This window comes from Magallana gigas, chromosome 3 (assembly GCF_963853765.1).
Source record: "Magallana gigas chromosome 3, xbMagGiga1.1, whole genome shotgun sequence".
Classification (NCBI taxonomy): Eukaryota; Metazoa; Mollusca; class Bivalvia; order Ostreida; family Ostreidae; genus Magallana; species Magallana gigas.
In genome coordinates this window covers 13,653,520-13,669,971 of record NC_088855.1, presented here as the reverse complement: position 1 = coordinate 13,669,971, position 16,452 = coordinate 13,653,520, and the positions used below count along the sequence as shown (strand labels likewise).

The 16,452-nt window shown below is 35.7% G+C and overlaps 1 protein-coding gene across 9 annotated transcripts in view; it reads right to left on the bottom strand.

Moving 5' to 3' along the window:
• Positions 1–16,452, bottom strand: part of LOC105331933 (inositol 1,4,5-trisphosphate-gated calcium channel ITPR1) — a 64,694-nt gene that overhangs the window by 5,154 nt on the left and 43,088 nt on the right. For 6 of the 9 annotated variants that reach the window (XM_066078550.1, XM_020068788.3, XM_066078551.1 and 3 more), the window contains 46 exons: positions 16,221–16,308; positions 15,958–16,045; positions 15,760–15,867; positions 12,937–13,082; positions 12,583–12,661; positions 12,395–12,483; positions 12,169–12,294; positions 12,005–12,055; positions 11,828–11,908; positions 11,541–11,726; positions 11,284–11,406; positions 10,908–11,012; positions 10,637–10,747; positions 10,208–10,285; positions 9,938–10,070; positions 9,501–9,610; positions 9,350–9,382; positions 8,876–8,992; positions 8,582–8,717; positions 8,358–8,457; positions 8,216–8,270; positions 7,975–8,084; positions 7,710–7,809; positions 7,510–7,617; positions 7,280–7,416; positions 7,042–7,109; positions 6,877–6,932; positions 6,544–6,708; positions 6,212–6,450; positions 5,994–6,078; positions 5,363–5,550; positions 4,765–4,878; positions 4,584–4,668; positions 4,176–4,262; positions 3,869–3,973; positions 3,698–3,769; positions 3,322–3,451; positions 3,058–3,196; positions 2,667–2,828; positions 2,297–2,453; positions 2,109–2,206; positions 1,927–1,959; positions 1,162–1,261; positions 984–1,034; positions 638–871; positions 103–243 (listed from right to left, as the gene is read on the bottom strand). In XM_066078550.1, coding sequence (XP_065934622.1) covers positions 103–243; positions 638–871; positions 984–1,034; positions 1,162–1,261; positions 1,927–1,959; positions 2,109–2,206; positions 2,297–2,453; positions 2,667–2,828; positions 3,058–3,196; positions 3,322–3,451; positions 3,698–3,769; positions 3,869–3,973; positions 4,176–4,262; positions 4,584–4,668; positions 4,765–4,878; positions 5,363–5,550; positions 5,994–6,078; positions 6,212–6,450; positions 6,544–6,708; positions 6,877–6,932; positions 7,042–7,109; positions 7,280–7,416; positions 7,510–7,617; positions 7,710–7,809; positions 7,975–8,084; positions 8,216–8,270; positions 8,358–8,457; positions 8,582–8,717; positions 8,876–8,992; positions 9,350–9,382; positions 9,501–9,610; positions 9,938–10,070; positions 10,208–10,285; positions 10,637–10,747; positions 10,908–11,012; positions 11,284–11,406; positions 11,541–11,726; positions 11,828–11,908; positions 12,005–12,055; positions 12,169–12,294; positions 12,395–12,483; positions 12,583–12,661; positions 12,937–13,082; positions 15,760–15,867; positions 15,958–16,045; positions 16,221–16,308 — 5,107 coding nt within the window. The remainder of the gene's footprint in view (positions 1–102; positions 244–637; positions 872–983; positions 1,035–1,161; positions 1,262–1,926; positions 1,960–2,108; positions 2,207–2,296; positions 2,454–2,666; positions 2,829–3,057; positions 3,197–3,321; positions 3,452–3,697; positions 3,770–3,868; positions 3,974–4,175; positions 4,263–4,583; positions 4,669–4,764; positions 4,879–5,362; positions 5,551–5,993; positions 6,079–6,211; positions 6,451–6,543; positions 6,709–6,876; positions 6,933–7,041; positions 7,110–7,279; positions 7,417–7,509; positions 7,618–7,709; positions 7,810–7,974; positions 8,085–8,215; positions 8,271–8,357; positions 8,458–8,581; positions 8,718–8,875; positions 8,993–9,349; positions 9,383–9,500; positions 9,611–9,937; positions 10,071–10,207; positions 10,286–10,636; positions 10,748–10,907; positions 11,013–11,283; positions 11,407–11,540; positions 11,727–11,827; positions 11,909–12,004; positions 12,056–12,168; positions 12,295–12,394; positions 12,484–12,582; positions 12,662–12,936; positions 13,083–15,759; positions 15,868–15,957; positions 16,046–16,220; positions 16,309–16,452) is intronic. The other 3 variants (XM_020068787.3, XM_011434328.4, XM_066078552.1) reach the window with 3 other exon arrangements.

Below are 16,452 nucleotides of genomic sequence, written 5' to 3'. Positions count from 1 at the left end.
GAGCTAATCTTTAACAGTAGCAGCCAGTCCCACCCGGTGACATTAAGAAAACGTTGATGTCTACATGTACATATGTGACATATATTGTGAAACACCCTGTACCTGAAGTCCAAAATGTTGACCGTCACAGATCCTGGCCAGCAGTTTGAAGATGAGCTCTATGTAGCCGTCATCCTTGTATTCCAGCATGTCGACCACGCCCTCGTTCATCGTGGCGATCATTTCTTCTGCAGCCTTCTCCTCCTGTGAGACATTAGGAAGGTCTAGTAATTTACGGAAGGCACTGGCACTATTTTATTCATCGAACAAACGGGAAAGCTACATGTATACCTTTTATTTAGTTTTAAAACTTTTCTAAAAGTATTATTTTTAACTTTCTATACAAAGAATAGTAGACTAACCATGTCGGAATGAAACGAATTAAAAGTGGGGAGGGGGGGCTAGACTTGACAAGCAAACAAAGAATAAAAGCCCCCCCCCCCCCCGTTCCGACGTCTATGATGACTATATTTGGAGGGGAACTAAATTTATCAATTATCAAATCAAACTTTCTGCAAGATAGTATAACGTCTGAAATGCAAAGGTGAACACTCAAAAAGCAATACCGTTAATAATAGACTGATTATTGTGTACGTACGTCTTCCTCCACCGCCACCATGACTGTGGGCTCTGAGTCGGGAACCATTAAGGTGACGGGGTTCTGTAGGGTGTCGGGGGAGGGGTCGGTGTACTTCAGCAGGGCCTCGTTACTGCTGTGGTCCCGCTTGATCCCGTTAGATATCACCATGTTCTTCTTCTTCTGGTCCTTCATTCGTTTCTTTTTATCTCTCTTGGATTCTACGACCGGTGCTTTTGCTCGACTCAATGCCGCCTGTGAAACGATGACCAAAAATAGAACAATTCAATTCAACGGCAAGTTCTTTTTTTTTTTTTATCTTTTATAGGCAGATAAAACAGTATTTATTGTTTTTAAATCAACGCACCCATCCCTGCATTTTTTCCTTTTTCACTCTAATTTCATACGCTTGAATCATCTGAAAGAAAACTTCATTTTGTTAAAGAGAATGAATGACATACACAAAAATTCTCATATACCGGTACATGTAAAATATGAGATGGCGCTTCGTGATTGTAGCATTAATGGATGCAATTAATTCGAACCTGAAGCGCTCTCCTTCCGGCGGAAATACTTGTCTGGAAGGAACTGAGATTGTCCAAAGCTTCTTTAACTCTACCCTGATGTTGAACCAGCAGTGATCGTCTGAGAAATAAAACGGACAACAAAGGTAAGAGTAGGAAATTCAATATTAAGATTCCTTTTCAAATACTACAGAAGACTAGCAACACTGCAAAAATATGTTAATACTCTTGAACACTCTTCATCACCTCCAGTTTGGTTAGAAATATAGATAAATAAGATGTATTGTAGGAAATATAGACGAAAAACGCGCAATTAATCTTTAACAGTATTAGGAGAGATAGAGTTGTTTCCACACCACACTTGTTACAGAAAGAATCAAAACAATACCAAAGTTGTACCTCATCAGGAGTATAAACTCTAATAATTTGAAGTGTCGACCATATATTAATAAAACAAAAAAGTCTATTCATAAACTGTCTACTTCGCTATTAGTATTATCTACTAGTATTTCAGTTTGCATTTCTGAACCTTTTGGTAACTGATTTTTTCTAAAAATTAAGAAAGCATGATAGACTAACAACATAACTTAAAATAAATGATAGATAAGCTAAAATGACGTTGGTTATACATAAATGTACATGATAAACTTATAGAAATATTATTAACATGGAAAGGATGTGTCCTCTGCTAAATGAATAGTGTGCAATGGTCCTTGAATGACGTCATTGTATCGTCACTGCGCTTATGACAACAGAACAGAAATATTATTTACACATGCAAATTACCCTTTTTGTTGGAATTTTCTCCTCAGAATCATTCTAAAAATGACACAACATTGGTGAAAAGTTATATTTTGTGCAGAAAACATTTTGATTGAAAAAGTTGTGATAATTTTTTTTACCATCTTGTAAAAGGCTAAGGTGCTAATATGGAAAAAGTAATGGAATTATTTTTTTCTTATTCTTACTTTTCTTTAATAGAGTTGGTAGAAATTTGCATTCTTTCTCGGACTGCCATAAAGAATACTTCTTCTCTTGTGGAAAGAAAATAGTCCAACATGGATCTCTATAAAAACACAAAATATTACTTTTAAATAATGAATCATTTTACATTTGGATACGGTTATAGCAAACTTTATATGTATGCATCCCTTACTTGGACTTCTCTGTTGGCATTGAACAGCATTATGGACAGGAAAGCCAGTACTTCACGACAAATACTGTCACTCCTTCTCGCGATGTGAGGCAGGACCTTGTTGACAAAGTCATGAGTGTTGATTGCGTTTTGCACGTCTTTGATATGTCCAAGTTGGCTATAAATATTACAAAAGGAGAAAAAATTGCGAATTCTGAATTTACAAAGACGCGTACTGCATGTACTGTTATGTATTGTTTTGTTCATTCTTTATTATTGTACACAACGCAAATGATTCTTTATGAACTGTTTTAATATCAATTATACGCGTAAGTATAAAAATTCAGAACGGAATTAGCATTGTTTAGATTATAGCTAATCGAACACGTACGTCTTGATTTTGTGTTCGGCAGTCTTGGTATCCCAGTCGTCCGGCAACTTCCGCTCTTCATTGTGAACCATCGCCCGGAGGAGCTGTAGACATTTAATGTCAAGGTCTTCTTGTGACGTGTTGGTTATTGCGTTACCCTTCCTCACCACTTTTGCTGATATACTATCAAATCACCAAAAATTCAATCAGACAACACACTTGTTCATAGCTTTTGTGCATTTTACTTGTTTTGCAATTTGCAAAATTAAAAACCATTTAAAAAAGGTTTTCCAAAGTTAGTCTGCAGTGAACTAGTAAACGATCTCCTTTTACTGATTTTTTTAAATTAAAAATCCAAATCATCAAGTTATCTTTATGGTCACATGCATTATATGATTATATCTTATCTTACTCTAATTGCTGAAGAAGTTTCTTTGCAGGAGCAAATCTTTTCATGGCTTTCTTTTCATGGTGATCTACGAAGCATTTCAGCAAACTCTGGAATTCTTCTCCCAGTGGGAGCTCCTCATTGGACCCCATTGCAGTGTAATCTGACAACCGACGATACATCAACAATAAATTATAGCATGTATGCTTTTATTGGTGCTATCTTTATTTTAAAAGAAATGAAAGTATCGTTTTGCGTCTAGCAACAACGAAGATACGGTTTTTGTACCTCTCTTGTTTTTATATTTCATTTGGGCTTGGACCGTATTGTGCCCCCTGAACAAAACACTGCTATTTGTGGCAAACGTGTGGAACTTGGCATTCAGTTCCAGCTCCGAGGCGTAATACTCCATGTTTCCCTTGGAAAGAAAACATTCTCGTTTAATCAGGTACAGAGTTAAAGATTAACTTCTGAGAATTTTATCGGGTAGTGTTGGGCACTCTTAACAAAATTTACTTAAACAAATGTTTTCCAAACAAGTGATTTTGTCAACCGATATTAAACGTGTGTAACATCAAATCAATTTGAAATGTAAAATCTGGACTGCATCTAAAACTTGTTTAGTATGGTAACTCTTAAGTCTACCTTAAACTTGAATACCTACCTTTCGAACCGCTGTCTTTGTGTCGCCTAGTTTCATCTCCGTACTGAACTTTTCCAGAACCGAGATTAAGGCCTGGCAATAAGAATCATTGATCATAATTGTGAGAAATTCGTTAAAAACATTATTTTATCTAACACTTATCAATTCTCTAAATTCCACAACTAGACCTACCGCTTTTGGCGATGACGAGGTCGATATGAGGATAGTAAGCAGTGAGACCACAGATTTCATGTGAGCCGGGTTGGTCAGCAGGTGCCCTATGACATCCGTAAACCCCTACAAATTTATATTACAAGTTTGCTTAGTATTAGCTGCAAAAGGTAGCCCTTCCCAAAGAAGGAGGGGGGGGGGGTCAGAATAAAAAAACAACAAAAAAGGCTACATTATCGCAGCAAATTTCGCATTTGTATCGGAAACTATTATATTTTGCAATTGTTTAATCTTCGAGAGTAAAGGCTGTCCACAAATGTTTAATCACCGTTAATCCCGTTGCCAAATCTTCTGTGACCACCGCTTCGTGTGGATACAAGTCTTTGTCAGGAGCATAGAAAAGCGAGAAGAATACCTGAAATAAAAGGTGGCGTATGAACTCTTTAACTATTGGCTTTTCTTGCATGCAAAGTGCAACGAAAGTGCGTTTATTGGTAAAGTACAAATGCAAACGTCTACTCTGATTTTATCCGTAAAAATTCAAAGTGTACTGATTATGTTGATGATTTAAGTGACATATTTGTACTTTTTGTAAACTCTTTTATCTTACATGTAGCTTGCATGATAATTGTAGTGAAATCTTAATCACGGAATAATTAAGCAATATCTAAAGAATGTCGGAAAATCCACGGGCGGACAGAAAATTACAATTTGTCTATCCTTGTCTGCTAATTACCTCAAAGAATGGCAACGCTGCGTCTAAAATGAAAAACACTCCACCATGTATAACCGATCGTGGGTCATGGGGATCGTCAATAAAACTAAAACAAAACAATGTAAATAACATTGAGAAAACGCTGAGGTAAGGTTACAAAGGTAATCACTTTTTGGAGCGTTTAGTATTCTCTTCTCAGTACCTCTTTGAAGGTGGTGCTTTCAATATCGTGGTGATTTTCTCTCCCTGCGTTTTTATGGCATTTGTGACTTGGTTGATTACATTGCCGGCGGCTTCAATGAATTCCCACAGATCTCTAGGTAAATGGAATACAGAGTATTTCAAAGAAAGGCCTCTTTTTATTGTTAACTTTCAATTTGTACCAAAACGTTTTTGAAAGACAACAAAGAAAACTAAAACATTTCTTGGAAAGCAGTATCACCAAGAAAGAGTAACACTCTATTTAAATTCATTCTGCATGTAGTTCCTACCACACTGCGACAATGCCTTAATGACCATTGAATAACAGTTTCAAAATACATGGAATAATAATTACAGGTGGAGGGACTTTTCTAGTTCTGTTGAAATAATGTCAATAATCCAATGAAGTTTTCTCTCACCTTCTATGTATTACACACCCTTTCTCTCTCTCATACCCTTCTTCATCTTTCTCATACCATCTCTCTCTCTCTCTCTCTCACCCTTCTTCATCTTTCTCACACCATCTCTCTCTCTCTCTCTCTCTCTCTCTCTCTCTCTCTCTCTCTCTCTGTACAACATTTATAACATTAAATTGTTACCGGTTATGCTGTAGATCTGCCACCCCGCTCTCCGTCATACTACCCACAGGTTTCATGTAGACCCACATCAGGTACTTGACGAACGGTTTCTTCAGATTGCAAGCAATGTTTGGATGGTTGATCACCCAGAAGATGTCTTGCATTGGCAAAATCGTTTGACAGAGGGATTCAATGAATTTGTTCTCGCCCTAGAAATTAGGAAGTAAAATCATCTTGTTTAAGGTTTCTTTGCCCACGGTGACATGTACATACATGTATTTTGACTGTAATTATGGATATTTTAAAGTTTTGTTAAACAGTCTTTATATGTTGTTTACATGTATGTGTTTTGCCAATTTCTTGCCTCACTTGGCAAAGAATCAGAAAACAGTTAAAAAAGAACCCGAGTATGAATATGGTAGGGAATTTTGTCACTAAATGTTTATTAATGATATTTGCAAAATTTTCTTACTTAGTTTCGTACAGGTGCAAGTAATCCATATATATCAAGTAAGATTATACCAGTTCATGTAGATACATGTATTCAAAAAGTATTTCTAGCGAATATGTTACTATCTAAACGAGATACTTATATAAATCTGAGGTTAGATAAACAAACGAATGTTCGAATGTTTTACATGTTTTGTACTACCTCTGCGCAAGTTGCAAGTAGATCCACAAGATCAATGTAGTATGTCAGATCTCCCTCCTGCCCTTGATTGGTTAGAATAAGCTCCCTGAGAAATGAATTTGATGAATAGATTCAATTTACATTTTTAAACGAATGACAGAAATTTTCTTTAAGAATTGCTTAAATACATATTGAACAATAAAACCTTGTACAATTAATTATTCCAGTTTGACGGCTACCTTTGATCTCTTGGTTGATCCAGAACATAAGCGGCCTTTCTGTAGTTTTGCATTATATATTTCATCACTAAAGCTTGGTTCCTTTTGATTGTCATATCAAGTCCCTCCACTTTCACTAAAACACTTAGCAACTCCAAAAACTCTGGAGCCTCGTTCTGATGATGGGCACACAACAAAACTATCTTTTGAATCTGTTTTGAGGACACTTTTAAACATGTCGTTTGATTTGCGAAGAAGAACTATAAGAAAAAAATGGAAGTACAATACAAATCCTTAAATAATGATAAGACAGATTTTTTAATGTCAAAATCAAATGGAATTTTATTGGTCACCTCTTTGAGAGCAATGGCGAGATTGGAAGGTACAATTTGTACTTCTAGAAGATCGTCGATATGTTCAAACAGTGTTTCTTGCACTGCAGAATTTTCCCGCGCCAACAGTTCCATCAGATACAACGTTTTCTTGAAAATGGTAGCCATTCCCATATATTGCTGCTCCTGCAAAAGGCACCCTATCTGTTTAATCTTTCCAACATCATATTCCTCTCCAGATGAACGACAGAGACAAAAAAGTCATAATTTCATTTTATAAAACCAAATAAGACTTTTATTGAAAGGACCAATCGATTAAATGTATACACAGTGCATAATGTTACATATACATACTACAAGTTTGACGTCGATTTCTTGAGAGAGAATATCAACAACAATATGCAGGATACCTGAAAATGAGGAGAAAAGAATTTGTTTACTGACAAAAGATAAATGTATATATGCTTAGATACACATGTACATATATCTTATGAGAGAAAAAGAAATGTATTCACCTACCATGACTAATCATGATGTTTTGGTTCATGAAATGTGGTTCTTTTGGATATTTTGGAAGATGACAGAATCTGTGAAAAGAACGTTTATTTCATGACTCTATATCAGGAACCTACTGTCGTGAATTTTAAAAAAAGCCATGCAAAGGTACATGTTTATTTATATCATTGTATAATTCTTAAAAGTCCAGAAGATTTTTAGATCAAATAATTAGGTCAAGTTTGAACCGGGAACACCGTACTCTGCTAACTCGTCCAGAATTTCGCTCATGAGCTGAACCTGTTGGTCGTTCAGCTTTTGTTTGGCCAGTCTCCGTAATACAGGGAGACTTCTTTGTACTTCACGGTGTACACGTGCTGAGTCGTGGGTCAGGAGTATCTATAATAAACGAACTTTACTGAAGAGCTTTGTGTTTACAAGTTACTACAGAAAAATAATTGGGGAAAATAGAAATTCAATTCCTTTGAATACCTGAGCCCTGTCAGCCAATTTGAACATGTCCTCTTGCGATGAGTACAACTTGTTCAGAATATCCAGAGATTTGGTAACCACTCGGTCATATTTATATTCGGACAAGTCCTTGCAAATAGACACCAAAATCACAAAGTTAGAATAATATCATAATTTTGCATAATTCCCACAGATAATAGATTTCTTAAGATACTACTTACAAGTAGAACCCGTGTTGTGTTGTCCATATCAAATATGGAAGACAAAGATACCATCTCACGTATCTCTTTCAATACTTTTTTCTGACATTTTAGAGCCTTTCTGTGTGAACAAAAGATACCACAACATTCAATTTTGTCCTTATCATATCTGATATACCATGAGAAGGACTATTATATATATATTAACCCATTTACTAAGTTTTGCTCAATTCTTAATCGCCGAGTTTTAAACCATCTGAATTTACACTAAGTTATGTAGACGTACTTGGTCTGTTCCTGTGGATTGTATACTTCATACATCAGAGACTCCATCACTACGGGAGACCGATGTCTGGAGGCATTCTGTTCACAAACTTTGAACTTGGAGACAAATGCCTATTCATAAGATCATATTTCCAAATCAGAAAAAAATATCAAAGAAAATGTATACTTTTACATGGTTAGATTGAACTTTGCAATTTTAAATAAATTAAACTGTGATGAATTGCAAACAATTTTCATTATACCTTCAATCGCAAGTTTCTTTGGAATGTAAGAAGAAAATCCAGCACTTCCATAGCCCTGATTTAGAGAAAGGAAGTTAAATTAAAGTGGCATATTTGTATAGTACTTTGATGCAGCTGAGAGAGAGGTAAATATTGGACATACTGGTATTTTGCATTGACTACGGCCTCCGCCTCCTTGCTTTGTTCGAATCTTCCCGTGGACCTGTATTGGTTAACCGTTTTCTGGGAGTCTTTTGAATATCCTATGTAAAAAATCAACGACTGGACTATTTACTAGACATTGGGATTTTTTTTTTTACTTTTTTACAAATTGGAAACTGAACATCGACAAATTTTTTAACATTAGAAAATTTATAAATTTATTACCCTTTCCTTTGTCTTTAGGAAACGGAACATCATGTGTTCCATCTAAAAGACTCAGCAATGGCGTCAACAGTTGTTTAACATCTTCCATGTCCATATAGTAGCCAAACTTAACCAAATGTTGCAGCAGTCGAAGAACCTGCAAAGGACAACGTTAGTTTTGTACTCCATGTTAAAGAAGTGTAGTTACTTACTGTGTTAAACAGACATGGTCATGAATTGAGAGAGAGAGAGAGAGAGAGAGAGAGAGAGAGAGAGAGAGAGAGAGAGAGAGAGAGAGAGAGAGAGAGAGAGTACCTGTTCTATCAGCAGGTTATGACCTATTTCTGACGCAGTCATTTGGCAATTTCCGGCCAGGAACTCTGCCATCCAATCTCTTAGAACTGGAAAAATGGTAACGAGGTCTTTGACAACCTAAAACAAATTAGAAAAACATTAAACTTTGACTTTTTTAAAAGAAATAACTGTTCATATTTAGATTGCGGTTAGTAGACAAATTTTGTTAATAAAAGTATTGTACATGATTTGTATAATAATAAAATATTTATAATATACATATATTTGCCAAAAACTTTTAATAAATATATAGACTGAGAGAGTTCGGGCAACTCAACTAATGATTATTCAAAAAGTATATCTAGATAAAAAAATATAAACTTATGTCGTAAAACCCCAAGTGCATGCAAATCGACAACGTTTAATCCCGAGAGTGGACATTGTAGAGAGAGGTGACGTCATGCAACATAAAAATAGTATGCTGTGTTTTGTTACCTCCCCTGGGCCCCTCTCCTGACTTCCGGCCGTCTGCATTTAATAAATGCAATACAGTCTTGAGAATTTTTTTTTGAAAGCGTCTTTTAATCGGAATACAAGTCGCATCCTTTATTAATAACAAAAGCATAACTGGCAATACATTACTTACAAACGAGCTCTGTTCCCTTTCCGAGTCTTTGGAGCCGACATACTCGTAAATGAAACAAATGTTGGGATGATCAAGCACCGAATAATTGTTTCCAACATCCACAAATAACCCTAGAATGTGTGAAATGTAATATTACATATCATTAATATTACGATGTTGCTTATAACAAGCATTATTGATGGAATATGACTTGCGTGAAATCCGTAAAAGCAAATTTATTTTGAAAGGTTTATTCCGCAATGGTTAATCATCTATCGAAGAGAGCCGTTATTTTAACTCATCAAATTAAAATTGTTAAGACATTGATTTCGTTTTGCCAAAAAATGTAATTCTAAAATTGATAAAAAATTGAAATTTATAAACGTTTATACAGTTGTCATTTCTTAGTAAATATTCGATATTGTGTTTTCCGTGTCATAATGATTTTTGGTGCATACCAATGATCAGTTCACAGTATTTGGCCCGGATGTGGTCCGGAAGTAGGTCCGCCGTCAAACAAAGATAGGCGTCCTCCCACGTCAAGTAGCCAAATTCTCGCGTGATCACGTGCACAGCGTAATCATTGCGACCCTTTTATGAACACAGGAATCAAGAATATAAAAGGAATTGTAATTATCATGCTGCCACAAAATCGTTCTCAAAAGTCAGTAAGACAAGGTATAATCGGCATTTTTTATTTGTCTGGTATTAACAAAGCATAAACTTACAAAGCACAAAGCTTTGAAAAGGTCTAATTGGTGAATAAGGAAATTGTATTTCTCTTCATCAAACTCCGTGCTTTCAAACTGCAAAACAAGATAAGAATAAACTAGATTCGTTCAATTCCCAGATCACGACTTTCATAAATCAGGTTACTTAGGAAATGCATTTTTATCTTTTTGGCAAGAGCAAATTGAAACAAACATTATATTTACTTCTGTTTTATTAATGTGTTACCTAACAGTAGGATAGAACCTCAAATATTTACACCAACAGAAATAACCATTAAATAAAGCGAAAATAGGTGCTGAAAAGGAATTCGTTCTTACAGATCCTTAAACATAATTTAGTTTTCTTTCAATCGTGCCAATCCCTCAGTGCAGAGGGTTTATTATAAACAGTTTAAGGGGGGATCAAACGCAGTTACAATCACTCACGTCCACAAACAAGTGCAGGGGCACCCATGTCCTGCCCTGGTCGGTGGAAACATACACGATGTTTGGGCGTTTGTTGATATTTTGACCCCTCTCGGTCAAGTAGACGCTGTCCTAGAAACAGAACAAAGGCATGCATAATGCACAAAGTATACCCGGTTGTTTATTAAACATGTCAGCTCAGAGGAATAGCTGGCATGTAGCGACTGCATCATAAAATACAATATAGAGAATGGATAACTTTTTTGAGGAGTAAATAAATCACGTGTCTTACTCTGGATTCCCTCAGCCACTGGTCGACAATGTATGTTTGGTTATTGGGAATGGCAACTCCGTCACAGACGCATAGAACTTGTAGCAAGTCTAAAAACCTGTAATTCTGAGGGAGAAAGAATTAATGATTTAATGAGTGCTTTCCTTTCTTTATGCCTAACTGCTCCTTCTTGGAAAAATCGCACCGTATTGTTTTGCAGGATGATACATGAACATCGACTGCAAATTTTTTTTTTTTTTTTTTTTTTTTTTATCTATGAATGATATTATGTGCTTTGATAATTAGTTACTTTGGAAAATATAGGTAACTTATTCAAATGATAAAAGTTGATAAGTATTTAGAAAAAATAATTTGAATGAAAGGACTGTGTTTGTACTTGGTTTGTCCGCAGGAGCTGAAGGAAAGTATCGATGTTGTTCTTGGTGATGCGGTCAACGATCTTCCTTTTATCCCGTATAAGCTCCACGATCATCTGGGCAACATTCAGCCCGATTCCTCCCTTTATTCAAACGAAAACCAGAATCGTTACTACGTACTAAGTTAGATTTTGAGAATTATAATAATTCAGGAGTGGTTAAAACTTTCCGCTAATGCGTTGATAGTATTGATAGGAACAATTTTAAAGCTTTGTACTTTTTGTGTGAACTGGGTCTGGAAGAAGTCGATGTATTTGGCCATGTACAGAGCGTTTTTTCTGCTCTTCCCAATCATGTAGGCATGCAGAACATCGTAAGCTTCCTTAAAGATCCTAATCACGTGGGATTCCTCTTCTCCATCGCCCAACGGACATTGCAGAAGATTTACCAATAAATCTATCACCTGAAACAAACAAAATACTTCACTGTTCCTGAAACTAAGTTTTCAGCTGGGAGTTGGATCTCAGTGCTTAGTGATTGCAATATAAACTTTTCCGTTCATACCCGTAAGTTCCTCATGAGCTTCTGTCGGTTTTTGTCCGGCTGACACAATGGAAGCATGAACAGTTTGATTTCTTTGAGCGCCTGTAATCAACAATTATATCATCATAACTTTATTATTTGAATATGATTCATGCGTTTTATCAAATTGATTGAAAGAAGATTGTAAAAGAATCGAACCGTAATGATCCCGTGCGTCTTTTTGGCGTTCAACTCTGGCTCCATTTGGAGCTGAAAAGAGAATCGGTTTTTGTTGAAATTGTTTATATACATGTACATGTAACAAATCACATATAGTCATAAAACATTTTGCTAAAGTCACAAAAATCTGATTTTATGCATACGTCTTGAATGAGATTAAACAAGAAGGGGACCATTCCTGCAACGTAGTTGAAGTTGTGCACGTCCTCGGGTAGCACGTGCTGTAGGGTGTACGCATCATCGTACATGCTCTCACTACTTGCAGAAACCTGAAAAAAATAAAAGAAAGGTCCAAAGTTTTAATCATCGCCATTAAATACACGGGTGATTGCACGTATATAGTAACGGTATATGACATGTAGTTCACACCTTTCGCACACCAGCGCTATCCCACCGAAGTCCTTGCATGGATCGCTCTTTGACGCCACCATCATCAACCTTTCTCTCGTAAACCTCATCTGCGGAAAAAACAACATGCGATGATGATCATGCTTCAGTATTATTACTTATTGCTTACATAATAAATTTTTGTTATCACAGTTTGTGACTTAGAGTACCTTTGAGTGCATGGAGCCAACAGCCAGTCAACATGTGCTCTATCCTTGCATAACTTTCGTAGGATATTTCATCTCTTTCCTGCACAAAGATGAATTTTACACTTAAACAGATAACCTTAAACTCGGTTAATCACTTCACCTTAAACTGTTGTTAGATAAAAAAACATTGATGTCTAGTAAATACCAATGTTGTAATATATGTGATTAATGAAATTTATTTTATGGAACATATTGCATCTAGATTTAATTCTATTGTAAACATTTTTTTTCAAATCGTTGCCCCCCCCCCCCCCCCAAGGTACAAGTGGTTTCTTTGAATTTATTGTAAAGAACAAAATAGGACTATTCCCATGCCTTGAGCACAGAATGTAACCGGAAGACGGTCCTGGGATCCGAGGGATCAGTCACCAGGGAGACGTCCATCTTGGAATCTATGCACAGATACTGTCTCGTCAGGAAGTGACGTAGTCGCACCTGCTGTTCCCATCTCAAGATATCCCCTACAAAAAAGAAAAGTCTAAATGAAGCTTGTTTACAACGCATTTTTCGCTTCCGTCGTCAGTTGAAGTGCAAACAATTGGAATATGCGAGGTATCAGAGAGCCATAAAACTACAATTGAAATGTGTTTATTCACAAATTGTGGGCGGTTGTTGAAGCAAAGTTGCGTAACATTTTATCACTATCGATTATATTGCTCTCACGGATTTGCACTGATTACCAGGTGTAAAACAGATAAAGTGATTGTCTTCATTGGAATAAAATTGAATCGAAACTTCAGATGTCTTGTCGAAAAGAAAGTTTTATGTCCCTCCTAGGGTAACCGGCTCTATGTGAAGCAGACGATCAGCAGATCACATAGGAGGCATGTTGAGTACACCAAACTGACAGAAAACTATTACAGGTGTAAGACTTGTCTGCCAATCTCCGAATTTCGGATCATCAATCATATATCCTAAAGATTACCTACGCTGTTGTGCATTCATACTTATAGAATGCATATTGTATCGATATCCTAAAAACTAGATGGGTCATATAAAATCAAACCTTATGTTTCTAATTACGAAATCTTTACTCAGCGGGGTGTACTTTACTGGAATTTAGATAACGATTTATAAGAATTTTTGGATTCTAATAAATTAAGCGCAGTAGAATTTCATACAAGTAGATCAAGGTTTCTTATGTGTTTTCACTGTGCGGAATACAGTAAATTATGAAACACGTGTATGCTTTTGCTGAAATCTTGATCAACGAAATGGTTTTACACAGGTGCCGTTTATTATTGAAGTTTTTAATTCAAGAGTGCATTATAATGAAATCCAACTCATTCTCTGGCTAATACATGAATGAATAAAAGGTTATGTGCACTATAACCCTCAGTTATCAGCGGCTTCTCTGAAAATAAAAACAGTCAACACATGGAATAGCATTTCACCATTAACTTCTAAAACACAGGGAACCACCGAGTTCAGTTTAATGTTAAAACTAAGCATATCGGAGAGATATCGTTACGTCTTGATAAACTTTTAGTCGTTTCGTTTGTTTAAAACGTCAATCTTTGCTAAAATCAATCTGATAGCCTTGAGTATTTTAACAATATTTTAACAATACTGAGGAATATCCAAATGTAATTTTTTTCAATATCATTTTAATCATGAAATGCCGGTACACATGCAAAAAAGTCCATCAAAGTGGTTTTAATAAAATAAAAATGTATTTCAAATACGTGCATTTTTGCAACCTATATTTCCATCTGGCTGCACTGAAACAAGTTACCAATTTTAAAGTTCCCGGATATTACCAATGCTCATCATCACGTGACTAAAATATTTAGGCCAGTACTTACATAACCATTATTGTTTTATTAGAAAAATAAAAGGTCAGAGGTTATCATAACCTAAAATATGAATTGGTTTCGAAACAAAAACACGCGACCTTAGCTAAAAGCTCGCTGCTTCACTTTGAAGTAGTCGCTTTTACTATGAGTGTTTAAAGAACACACTTGAAAATGCGCACAACATGTGCATAAAGTGTAGTTTTTATTTACAAAGGAGTCAATACGTGCAACTTCTTGCACATCTGAATTCTTTGACCCCCCCCCCCCCCCCCCATTTGATAAAAGTTTTCAAGAATAAAAATTATATGCAATAGAGTTTGGATAAAAATTAGGAGATATTTGTAACAAAGCATAACCAATGTATACGCTGGAGAAATAAAATTCTCTGGGTTGTAAAAATTCATTTGATCGTGTTCTACTTAAACGGAATGGAATGTTGTATGTTGGATTTAACACTGAGCTGCACCTGGCTATATATCAAAGAAATTTTTAATCCCAGTACGATAGTTAGTATATTTAAAAAATGAACTACTCCAGGTGTTGGTTTCATCTTTGACTGAATTCCACATTTTTCTCCCACCTTCCAGTGATCTTTACAGTGTATATACAGCCCAGGGCTCTTTAATATTTTAACCATTATGTAACCTCCTGTGATGAGTTATTTTTATTAACTTCCAACAAAAAAAAATTAAAAAAAATGAAAAAACTTCCGCTACATTATGAAAACTATTTTCTCATAAGATAAGAACAATAGATAATATAGATATTCACGAAGATGGACGATGAACTATTGGGACTTATAACCTGTTTCTTTTAAGGAAACCTATTGTATAAAACAAAACAAGATGATAAATGCGGTCGTCACAGCATGAAAAAGTGGTTTTCACAGCATTAGTGGTATTTCACAGATATTTGCTGAATATGCTTAACCATTTATTTTTTTTCTTAAGTGAATATTAAAAGCAAATTGAATTTTGACATGCATATCTGTTCATTTCCACAGAAAAAAAACAGGCATAACTACGAAGAATTTAACATATTAAAGCAAATGAATGAAGTTTTCGGAAACAGGGAATATTTGTTCTTTTTCCATCTCAAACGAATCTGTCTGACTAAAAATAAAATAGGTAATATTTTTTCTTCTTTTTTTTTTACCAAATATTCGCCATTTGAAAGTTAAAGTCTGGATTCGGTCAGCATTTATAGGACACTCGAGGGCAAACGTGACGTTCGTGTTCTTCTTATGACGTCACATTAAACAGTAATTCATCGAACATGTCTTTATTAAAGTTATTTTTCCGAATTAATTTTCATAGAATCCAAATCATTAATAACAACATACCGTCTAAAATACTATGTTCAGCTTCAATCTGCCAGTACGTGATACCGGAAGTGGATGGAGACAGCGAGCGGGGCTTGTGCTGGTCAATCACCCGGATACGGAAGTGAACTAAAAAAAAATATAGGAAAACAATCATCTAACAAAATATTTCTGTATCATAAGGTTTCCAATTCCAGACCATTTATACAGTGCACTTACCGTCTTCTGTGACACAATCCTCAAACAAGCCTTCCGCCACAAGATAGGCCTCGAGTTCTTTATGAAAGAGGCGTATGACTGACCCACCCTGTAGAGGACCATTATTGATATAATTTTGCATTCATCAGACCTCTTGTGTTAGTTAATACACAGATGAACTTTACAATGTTCCATGTTTACTATCAGCCAGTCTTGTCAAAAAATATTATATACATGTAGTTTTAAAACAAACATTTATAGAAAGATTACAAAATGAAACCGACCCTAACGAACCGGTCCTGCTCCTGCAATGCTCTGTAACTCCCAATCAAAGTGAAGCTGGACCTTTCTACGCCCAGGTTGAGCTCGGAGCTGAGACAACGAAAATTACATCGTAAAAGACGCATTCATAGTCATTGATGGTTGTATTCAACATTGAGCACAATATTCCAACACACAATTTATGGATTTATGTACCTATTATAATGATTTTACGATTTCGTTCAAAATTTCGGG